Consider the following 12,038-nt stretch of genomic DNA (forward strand, 5'->3'; position numbering starts at 1 on the left):
CCATATTTATTTCCTTTTAATCAATACCAGTTACCTGGCAGCCCTGCTGGTCTATTTCTCTGCAGTAGTATCTGAATAACACCAGAAACAAGCATGCAGCTAGTCTTGTAAGATCTGACTTTAATGTCTGAAACACCTGATCTGCTGCATGCTTGTTCAGGGGCTATGGCTAATAGTATTAGAGGCAGAGGGTCAGCAGGGCTGCAGGGCAACTGGTATTGCTTAAAAGGAAATAAACATGGCAGCCTCCATATACCTCTCTCTTCAGTTCCCCTTTAAGATTTATCCTCAGACTGGCAATTTCCAGCCTCTGTGGGTAAAACTACATGAAAAGCCCTAACGAGGGTCTGATTGCAGAAGGATATATCACCCGGCTCTGACTATACCGACCCGTCTGCTAATGAAATGACTCATGTCTCTTCATATGTTTCATTAATATGAAGTGTTTAATAATATTCATTATTATTCCAGACAGCCTTGGAAACCATTTTCCCTGCATACTTGACGGAGAACGCGCTTTCTTATTAACATAATTAACATAATTAAAAGGAATGGCTGAGAAGCTAAGACGATGGAACAAAATAACCTCAGAATCTAATAAAAAAAAATTGTGATGGCAAAATGTTATGAAAGTCCCAAGCTACAGGGCAGGCTTGTCACAGGACCACATTGTACTATGGGGCAGGCCGGTCACAGGACCGCATTGTACTATGGGGCAAGCCGGTCAGAGGACCGCATTGTACTATGGGGCAGGCTGGCCACAGGACCGCATTGTACTACGGGGCAGGCTGGTCACAGGACCGCATTGTACTATGGGGCAGGCTGGTCACAGGACCGCATTGTACTAAGGGGCAGGCTGGTCACAGGACCGCATTGTACTATGGGGCAGGCTGGTCACAGGACCACATTGTACTATGGGGCAGGCTGGTCACAGGACCGCATTGTACTATGGGGCAGGCTGGTCACAGAACCGCATTGTACTACGGGGCAGGCCGGTCACAGGACCGCATTGTACTACGGGGCAGGCCGGTCACAGGACCGCATTGCACTACGGGGCAGGCCGGTCACAGGACCGCATTGTACTATGGGGCAGGCCGGGCACAGGACTGCATTGTACTATGGGGCAGCCTGGTCACAGGACCGCTTTGTACTACGCGGCAGGCTGGTCACAGGACCGCAGTGTACTATGGGGCAGGCTGGTCACAGGACCGCATTGTACTATGGGGCAGGCCGGTCACAGGACCGCATTGTACTACAAGGCAGGCTGGTCACAGGCCCACATTTTACTACTATGTGGCAGGCCGGTCACAGGACTGCATTTTACTACTATGGGGCAGGCTGGTCACAGGACCACATTTTACTTCTATGGAGCAGGTTGGTCACAGGACCGCATTTTACTACTATGGGGCAGGCCGGTCACAGGACTGCATTTTACTACTATGGGGCAGGCTGGTCACAGGACCGCATTTTACTTCTATGGAGCAGGTTGGTCACAGGACCGCATTTTACTACTATGGGGCAGGCCGGTCACAGGACAGCATTATACTATGGGGCAGGCTGGTCACAGGACCGCATTGTACTACGGGGCAGGCTGGTCACAGGGCCGCATTTTACTACTATGGGGCAGGCTGGTCACAGGACCGCATTGTACTACGGGGCAGGCTGGTCACAGGACTGCATTGTACTATGGGGCAGGCTGGTCACAGCACCGCATTGTACTATGGGGAAGGCTGGTCACAGGATCGCATTTTACAACTATGGGGCAGGCTGGTCACAGGACCGCATTGTACTACGGGGCAGGCTGGTCACAGGACCGCATTGTACTACGGGGCAGGCTGGTCACAAAGAGGCTGTATATAATTTAGAGAAAGCTTAGAGAAGATTGCCCCCTGGCTTCTGGTGCTGTATCATGAAAAAAAAAATACCAACTGAATTATTGGCGGTTTTATTGCTGATCAGATGGTTGTTGCCATTATAGGGGAAGCAAGTGTCCAGTAGTCTTAGGTCAAAGGCAGTGGGGAAGCAGAGGTTGCCACACACCGGGCCCCTGGACCAGTGGCTGGATAGTGTACTGGTTAAGGGCTCTGCCTTTGACATGGTAGACCAGGGTCAGTACCTATTCAGTAAGGAGTTCAAAGCAGGACTTCCTAACACTGCAGGTTGGCCCCTTGAGCTGCCCTGTAGTGGCTGCAGCTCTTGAGCGCTTTGACTCCAAAAGGAGAAAAGCACTATACAGATGTTTGGATTATTATTATTATTGACCCTCCTTCATCCATCTTCTTATCGTTTTCATCTGTACTATGCTGGAAATGAACTCCTTTATATGTACAGTGAATAGTAGTACACCTTTCTGACACTGCAGCTGTCCTTGGTTGGTTTTGAGGCTCCATATGAATAAAGTGCTTGGGGCCCATTGTAAAACTTGCACCGGGGCTACCAACTCCTTTGTTACGCCACTGGGCAAAGGCCTAAACACACCTGCAAACATGGTCGTTTGAAAGATAATTTTTGATGGCTTCAGGGTGGGGAGCCCTCCCTTACAATCACTGGTGACACTTAGTGAGTTTTTCCTCATATGTCACACACAGGTCAATGGGGAATTTGCAGACTGATGGAGGATTGTGCCGGCCGGAGAGGTGAGTTGGCTCTACTGTCGAATTGTGCCTCGGTGGATGGATGTAGACTGACAGTGAAGACTCCAGGAGAGAGCGAGAGCGCACTGTCTGCATGAGCACATGTGCTTCCACAGTACTGACACCGAAGGCTCCAGGAGAGAGAGAGAGAGAGAGAGAGAGAGAGAGAGAGAGAGAGAGAGGGAGAGCGCACTGTCTGCATGAGCACCTGTGTATCCACAGTACTGACACCGAAGGCTCCAGGAGAGAGAGAGAGAGAGAGGGAGAGCGCACTGTCTGCATGAGCACCTGTGTATCCACAGTACTGACACTGAAGGCTCCAGGAGAGAGAGAGAGAGAGAGAGAGAGAGCGAGAGCGCACTGTCTGCATGAGCACATGTGCTTCCACAGTACTGACACCGAAGGCTCCAGGAGAGAGAGAGAGAGAGAGAGAGAGGGAGAGCGCACTGTCTGCATGAGCACCTGTGTATCCACAGTACTGACAGTGAAGACTCCAGGAGAGAGCGAGAGCGCACTGTCTGCATGAGCACATGTGCTTCCACAGTACTGACACCGAAGGCTCCAGGAGAGAGAGAGAGAGAGAGAGAGAGAGAGAGAGAGAGAGAGAGAGAGGGAGAGTGCACTGTCTGCATGAGCACCTGTGTATCCACAGTACTGACAGTGAAGGCTCCAGGAGAGAGCGAAAGTGCACTGTCTACATGAGCACCTGTGTATCCACAGTACTGACAGTGAAGGCTCCAGGAGAGAGCGAGAGCGCACTGTCTACATGAGCACCTGTGCATCCACAGACACTCCACTGAAAGGCTGTCACCTGAAGGTAGAGAGAGATCACATCATATACAGCGGTGCCACTGCAGTAGCAAGAAAGCAGTCCATTCTATACAGATCTTGGATAACATTACATCTCAGGTCTCATGGGCTCACACTTGTGGCTGATAAGACCAACAAAAGCAAATTAAAGTGTAATCCCGTTCCAATTCTAAATATAAACTTATCGCTACAAATCTTTGTTTTTTATTATTTTAACCAGGGCTGTGGAGTTGGTACAAAAATCATCCGATTCAAACTCCGACTCCCACTCCGCAGTTTAGGAAACCAGCGACTCCGACTCCAACTCTAGGTACCCAAAATTGCTGAAACTCCACAGTCCTAACAGGGCTACAAAAATCATCCGACTCCAGCTCTTTAGTTTATGAAACCGGCGCCCACTAACATTTTGCATCTTTTTCTTTCTCCTCTACTGTTGGTAAGCAAAATGTCCCCCCGTCCCTTGGGCTTGTGACATCGGTTTTGTTCTTTGAGAGGGCCGTTATTTATTAAGGCAACCTAAGCAAGTGCCTAGGGACTTACCCACTGAATGGAAAATCTTTTGTTCAGCCGATGGCTGACTGAAATGGTGGTTTCAGTCAATCAAAGTGTCATGTTGGTATTATGGGTACCTTTATACAGGTCTACACAGCGGCTATAAAGGACCAGTTAAAGTGAAAGGCAAGCAGGGAATGTGCTCACTGTATCACTTTCGGTTGCTCCTGAATGACGTTTGATGGCAGCTGTGGGCAACTGGGGTGCTCATGGTATGGTGCCATTTAGCTCAATTAAACGCTAGAGGGTGGCGTGTGCCCGCCAGACATAAGGGATGATTTTTACGGTTAATGAGATAAAGCCAAGGCTATCCTGCACATGCCAATGCTGTAGTGAGGGGATGATGCCCCCTGTAGACCACGCCCATAAAGCCGCCACCTCCTCGGTTAAACAGAATAACTTTTATCGTGAAGAGTCAAAAGTGCCAACATTTTGAGACCATGCAGGGCCGCTTTATCAAAGTGAGGACTAAAGTGAACCAGAGACGAAGCACCCTCATGTATTTCACCATATACTGTATATCAGTGGGAACAGTAGAGAATACACCTACCCTGCTCTTTGTTTCATCCTTCACTGCTCAGCCTGCTTGTTAGCAGCCCTGATAAAATCCCCGACTGAGCATTCGGCCCGGCTTTGCTCAGGAATCATTATAGCTGAGTATGTCTTCTCTGATGTCTTTTCAAGCCCAAGCCTGCCTCCTTCTGGCTCTGCTTTCCTCTTTCTGTATACTTGCAGCATCACAGAGAGTTGTGATGAGATGGGAGGAGCTGCTAATGTTAGGCTATATTGAAAACCATTTGTTTGTATCTATATTTGTTAGTCATAAGAGGTTTTTTAGAAATGGTGATTTCATTTTGCACAAAGCCCACTATATGCTTTTCTGATGAACTGTGTTTTGCGTGGAGTTATAGTAAAAAAAACGGCACACTAGATCGGTGAAAATACCAGGAATAGTATTTATTTTGTAAAATCTATCGGGGGATATGTTTATTTTCTGCCAAAGCATTATTTTTTTGTTTCCTTAAATCTACAAAAGATCTGAAAGTGAAGTTTGAATGTGGTGATCGTTTTGCCAACATAGCAGAGGTCACATGGGCATTTAAAGGGGAACTGTAGTGAAAATAACATAATACAATTGCTTATTGTTTACATTATTCATTTATAGATTATTTAGTCAGTGTTTTCCCATTGTAAAATATTTCCACTCTGATTTACATTCTAAAATTTATCACTGGTGGTGACATCTTTAGTCCTGCCAGGTGATCTGCACGGAATGTTCGTTACTGAGCGTTCTATGCACAGAGGGAGATTATTGCTTGCTTGCCAGTTGGAAAAAGCTGTCATTACCCACAATGCAATTTAGGTTTCACAGACAGAAAACGGTCAGGACCATGGTCATGACATCATACTATGGGAGGGGTTTCACCACAATATCAGCCATACAGACCCCCCGGATTATCTATTTGAGAAAAGGGATAGATAGATAGACAGACAGACAGATGTCCACTGTCACGTTGCTTTGCTGTGATCTGTTTATTCAGAATGGAGGCACATAGGAGTGCTTGCGCATGTTTTGTGCTATTCAGAATAGACTGTATAAAGAGCATGGTGACATTCTGCTGGGAGGGATAAACAGTGTGAAACCTGCTGCCCTTGCAGCCAGTCTGGAAGCAGCGGCAGGAAAACGCATTGGCCCTGCATGAAGAGAGAGGGAATATCGGGCCTCGGCCTCTGCTCAATAGAGCTGTTTCACTTCAAACCAGCAAGCCTCTATTTATGTTACTAAAATGTATGCAATTATACTTAAGGGTTTATGTTCCCATGCTACGAACCCATTGCTCATGATTTGATTCCACTCGGCCGCCACACGGGGTAATGAGTAATTCTCTGCTCTGATTATTACTTTTGCCATTATTGTATAAGACCCATTAGCCCAGCCAACTGGGATAACACAAGGCAGCTTAAAGGGGCACTCCGGCAAATAAACCTCAGTTTGAAAACAACACTCACAGAACGTGTATACCCGTCCTATAATAATTATGTAGCATATTAAACATATATTAACCCTTTCGGGACCGGCCGCCTAACCCCCTTAAAGGAAAACTTGAGTCAGAAAAAAAAAATGACATTTACTCACCCGGGGCATCCCTCAGCCCCCCAAAGCTGGATGGTGCCCTCGCAGCCCCGCTCCGATCGTCCTGTCCCCGCCGGCGGCTACTTCCGGGTTCGGCGACAGCCGCCGACAGGCTGGGAACGCGGCTGATTTTCCGCGTTCCCAGCTGCTATATCATATAGCAGCATAGAGGGGTGATATAGCGGCTGGGAACGCAGAAAATCAGCCGCGTTCCCAGCCTGTCGGCGGCTGTCGCCGAACCCCGAAGTAGCCGCCGGCGGGGACAGGACGATCGGAGCGGGGCTGCGAGGGCACCATCCAGCTTCGGGGGGCTGAGGGATGCCCCGGGTGAGTAAATGTCATTTTTTTTTCTGACTTAAGTTTTCCTTTAAGGACCAGGCAATTTTGCATGGGGTGCGCGTTTGGGGGCGGGGTTCAGGCAGCCGGATCCCTGGTAGGGCTAGCTGGGCATGGTGTGCCTCTTTCAACCAAATGTCCCCCCTGTAGCCAGCAGCCTTTACTCACCTCGCAGGCTCCAGCGATGAGCAGCTGTGGACCCCCCCGTCCTCGCCTGCCTCCCTGCTCGTACTGACGCTAAGTTCCGGGTCACGGCTTGATGCCGTCATGAAGCCGGGACCCGACACTTACGTCAGAGCAAGCGGGGATGCCGGACAGAGCGGAGGGGAGCGCCAATCGCCGGGGGAACATCAGGAAAGTGAGTCGATGCTCTTCTTTTGTAGCTTAATGTGTCTAAAGGTGCCCATACATCAGAAGATGTATGGATAGATCGACCAAGAGACAGATCTTTCTCTGATATCGCGTTTCCCCAAAAATAAGACCGCGTCTTCAATTCATTTTTGCTCCAAATGTTGTGCTAGGGCTTATCTTCAGGGGATGTCTTGTATTACTATGAACACACAAGTTCCTGTGCTGTGCGTCCTCCTGCCTTCCCCACTGTGCCGCCTCTTCCTCTGCTGGATCCACCTCTTGTGTGCCCCTGTGTCCCCCTTGTACATTTACTGCCCTCCTGGTGTCCCCCTCTGTACCAGTGTCCTCCTCTATCCCCTTAACTCCTGTGTCCCATGTAACCCTATGTCCTCCTGGTGTCCTCTGATGTCCACCTGCATACTCCTCTTACCTCTATCTCCAAGTCACTCTGTTCCCAGTGCCCCGTGATGTCCCCCTAATCCTCTTCTTCCCCCCAGCTTCATGCTGCTGTGTCCCCAATCTTCAGCCTATGGGGAAAAAGTACGACAACTTGTGTTTCTACTGGAGCCGATGATCTCGTAGGCGCAACCATGGCTCTGTTATCGGGCCGATCACTGCACTAGCTGCTACTCAGCGAGTGCAGTGATTGGCCCAATGATGAAGCCTTGTTCCTGCCCGTGAGACCATTGGCTCCAATAGAAACACAAGTTGCCATACTTCTTCCCATTACTGCAGCTAGCAGGCATGGGCTCACGAGTAGTTGCGAGTCCCTAAGGATTCGAATTCGTGATTTAAATGAGGCTTAATTGCCTCAGGTGTGCAGCTGGATGAGAAGGGGTTAGTTACCCATAAGTCCGTTGTCCTCCCTGCGCTCCAAACAGTTTGCACGCGTCCTATTAGATGTGCTGCATGCCTCCATCAAGCTGGAAGGAGGAAGTGCGCGGTGGCAGCTAGAGCTTACTTTCGGGTAGAACTTCTACTGTATTTCGAGCATGCTCGAGATTCACTAGAGCTGCCCCCATCCTGTGGAACTCTCTCCCACTGCCCATCAGGCTCGCTCCCACCTTCAAAAAAGCACTCAAAACTCACTTCTTCAAGGAGGCCTACATCAACTCAACACTGCCCTAATCCTTTCTGCCAATAACTTCTTGCTGCACCCCCTCCTTTTGTGTCACCAACCCCTCCCTCTAGATTGTAAGCCTTTGGCAGGGCCCTCTCCCCTTGTGTATCATACTTGACTGTGTGCACTTTACCCAGAATTTGGAACTTGTCACCACTACCACTCCAGTTTATGATCTGGCATTGTACTACTATCTGCATTGTGTTGTGTATCTTATTGCTTATTACTTGTATTGTTGTATCTATTGTCTATTACCTGTATTGTTCTGTCACCCCTGTTATCATTGTCTGTAACCTTATTTATTGTACAGCGCTGCGTAATATGTTGGCGCTATATAAATCTAATAAATAATAATAATAATAATAGGGCTTTCTTTCAGGGAATGTCTTAATTTCAGGGAAAGAGGGTAGTATCTGATTGGAGAGAGATCTGTTTTCTGCCCATACACCACAGGCCGCTTCCCAATTGATTTCAACATGAAATCTGTCATGAATCGGCCTTGTGACACTGCATCTGACACCTCCTGTCTGTGCTGTCCCCACTCCCCCCATGTAAAATGTTCTTCACCAGGCAACACGCCCCCACGTTACGGACGACACACATTTTACATTAGAGGGGCAGCACTGGGGGTTCGGGTGCCTTCATCCTCGATATTGCACACCGTTACTGCCGCGCACCCAATCAACCACAACGGCTCAAGATCTTGCAGCATGTCCGATACATGCGACCAATTTCAACCCAAAGTTGGTTGCATCGTCAATCGGGCATGCTCTTGGCAGCACCAATTTTCATCCGATTATAGTAATTGAATCGGATTGTCAATCGACTGCCAAGTCGACTAATGTAGGCCACCTTAAAGAGAACCTGTACTGAGTAAAATAATTTAACCTCTTGAGGACTGCAGGGCTAAACCCCCCTAGTGACCAGGCCATTTATAGTAAAATTGGTCACTGCAGCTTTAAGGCCTAGCTGCAGGGCCACACAACACAGCACACAAGTGATCCCCCCCCCCTTTTCTCCCCACCAACAGAGCTCTCTGTTGGTGGGGTCTGATCGCTCCCCCCATGTTTATTTTTTCTTTAAATAAATATTATTGTTCGTGTGTTTTGTTTTATTTTACCCTGTCTCCTTAAAACCCTTCCCTCCCTCCCTTCCTCCCCACAGCCGGCCAATTACGGCGATCGGCTGTCATAGGCTTCTGCCTATGAGAGCCGATCGCTCTCTTGTCCCCCAGGGGGACAGCCGTGTCACACAGCTGTCCCCAGTGCAGCGCTGCTGCTGATAGCAGCGCTGCACAGTGTAAATAGATGGCGACCATGCCGTCTAACAGTCTCCCGAGTGGCAATAGCCGCTCGGAGACTGAAGAGGGGGCGGAGCATGAGATGCGCGAAATCTTATGCAAATTACAGCCCCAGGACCCTACGCCAATCGGCGTTAGGCGGTCCTGGGGCTGCCGCCGCGGCCACGCCCACCGGTGTGACGCGGTCGTAAACAGGTTAAAATAAACACTTGAGGTAACTTCAAATTAACGTTACATAGTTATCTTGCAGTCAGTTCCTCTCAGAAGCTCACCATTTTCTTCTGACAATGATCCCTTCCAGTTCTGACAACATTTTGTCAGAACTGAAATATATCAGTTGCTGTCAGTTATTTATCAGTTGCTGTCAGTTATAGCTGAGAGGACAACTGATGTGCCAAGTAATGCCTATGTTTCCCTATGGCTGAAGTGGGCAATGTTACAGTTTAACAGTGTGCTGACCAGGAAGCTGTTAGAGGGTAATGGCCATTTTCAAAATGGAGGACGGAGAATTCCCTTGATCACAGTGGACAAACAGGAAGCGGGAGAGGAGAAAGAGATTGAGTAGTAGACCACACGGGAGGTAAGTATGACCTGTGTATGGTTATTTTTACTTTTAATTTTCAGTTCAGGTTTTCTTTAAGTATATTTGTACTTTGAATTTGAGTAGTTACCATGATTTAACTTCCAAAACAATCTGAAAAATGTACAAATAGTAAGAAGGATTTACTTTTCAGCATCAACTTTTTATTACTGCATTTACCATAATGAGCCAAGAACCGACATTAGTTAGTGAAGCCATGTCTCTTACCGTGTTCTCTTACTAGGTGATGGTTTTTCCCGTAGGAGTCGGTGTTCATACTAATGGGGCTGTTGACCAAACTACTAGGAGTACTGCTGCTTTTCTTTCCTTTTGGCAATGTGGCGGGGCTGGTCCTGGAGGCTGGGGAAGGTAGGATGGTAGGGTAGTTCATGTTGGTGTGGTTAAGGCCCACATCCAGTTTGGTGTTGGAGGAGGCATTGGAGGACTTGCATGACTTCAGTTGGAGCCCCTCATAATGGCAATCTGCGTGGTAGATGCTCTGGATGGACTCACTGCTGGGTGACAAGTTCTGGTGATTTGGGGAGGGGGGAAGAAGCCTCGACTGACTCCTTGGCTTGATGATCTTCATTTCTACATCACAGATGTCTGGGCTGGACCTCGGTCCTCTGGGGCTTCCATTGTGATAATGGTGGTGGTGATGGTGGTGATGATGATGATGGAACAAGTGATGGATGGAGGTGATTCTTCTTTTGCACTTGCGGCCCCGGCCCTGTCCATTTATGGCACTGTTAACATTGGCTTTTTTCCTCCGCCTGCTCTGCCAGTTATTATAGAGGCGCAGCGTCCTTCGTTTGATCTTCCTGAAGATGTGGCAGATGTACTTGAGCAGCTCCTCATAGCAGCTGCCCGGTTCGGAGAAGCTGGCGATTGTGCTGTCGTTGGAGAGGTATCGCGCACGCTGCTCCTGCATGAGCTGATTCTCGCGCTGCTTCGTTTCCGAGAACTGTGTTGCTATTACAACCAGGCACAAGTTTATCATGAAGAAAGACCCCACCTGCAAGAAGAAACCATTCTCAACAGAAATGTCTGGAAAAAGGAACTGGCACAAGATTGAGGCTAATCCTAAAGTCACAATATCAAGGTTATAGACTGAAACCTGGAAAATCCAATGCTCCATTTATCTGCAGTCTCCATGCTGATAGGTGAGTATTGAAATGTAAAGCACGGAGGTTAGGATCAGAAGAGGATATGGTCATTGTCTAGGGTACGAACGGTCAATGAGATGCAATAAATTTTGAGTTGATGCAGGATTATGCACATTTTGTATGCAAATTTATGCAGCTTGAAAATAGACCAATCAAATTTTACCTCAGCAAGATTTGATTGGTTAATTTTCAAGCAGCATATACAATTTGCATAACCCCGCATCAACTCTAAATTATTTGCATCTCATTGTCAATCCCTAGTCTTAGGGTCTGGTGGGGGCAGGCTACAGTTAGGTTAGGATAACTGGTTAGGCTTAGAGGAAGTGCAGGGTAAGGGTAGGGTAACAACTAATCAATAGATAGGCTGCAAGTTAATTTTAGGCACAGGGGAAGTGGGTCAGTTAAGGTTAGGAAAGTGGTTAAGGATGGGTGTCTGGTTAGTATTAGAGGCAATGGGGAACAGTGAAAAAGGAGTTTTGGTTAAGGTAAAGCATGAGAGAAGGAGAAGGTTAGGAATGGGCTACCTGGGGATTTTGCTGAAGATCTGTGAGTCTTGTGCAATCCCTAAAACCAGTTAATCGCAAAATTTTACACTGCCGCTACCTGACACCCAAATATCAGGTGCCTAAATGATTCTTAGCCTACAATATAATCTTAATACTATTTCTAAAACTTAATTTTATTAAATAAAACTTAGCTTTATTTAAAGGTTAAACTGCAACTAGAGTCACACAACTAAGTGCCCAACAGAATTATTTACACTTGTAAACTGTCCAACGTTTTGTTCCCATTGGAAAAATTTTCTTTACTTCCTGTCTGATGCCTCTGCACACTTGATCTTTGAGGTATATGGAGGCTGCCATATTTATTTCCTTTTAAACAATACCAGTTACCTGGCAGCATTGCTGATCTTTCTAGCTGCAGTAGTGTCTGAATCCCACACCTGAAACAAGCATGCAGCTAATCTAGTCAGACTAAAGGCCCATACACACGTCTGCGTTTTGCAAACGACAGGTCGTTTGGAGGTCAAATCGGGCGTGTGTACAGTCTGTCGTT

The 12,038-nt window shown here is 47.8% G+C and overlaps 1 protein-coding gene across 4 annotated transcripts in view; it reads right to left on the minus strand.

The window, feature by feature from the left end:
- Nucleotides 1–12,038, minus strand: part of CACNA1H (calcium voltage-gated channel subunit alpha1 H) — an 822,232-nt gene that overhangs the window by 253,226 nt on the left and 556,968 nt on the right. For all 4 annotated transcript variants that reach the window (XM_068244151.1, XM_068244150.1, XM_068244152.1 and 1 more), the window contains one exon: nt 10,045–10,831. In XM_068244151.1, coding sequence (XP_068100252.1) covers nt 10,045–10,831 — 787 coding nt within the window. The remainder of the gene's footprint in view (nt 1–10,044; nt 10,832–12,038) is intronic.

The sequence above is a fragment of the Hyperolius riggenbachi genome, chromosome 7, assembly GCF_040937935.1.
Source record: "Hyperolius riggenbachi isolate aHypRig1 chromosome 7, aHypRig1.pri, whole genome shotgun sequence".
NCBI lineage: Eukaryota > Metazoa > Chordata > Amphibia > Anura > Hyperoliidae > Hyperolius > Hyperolius riggenbachi.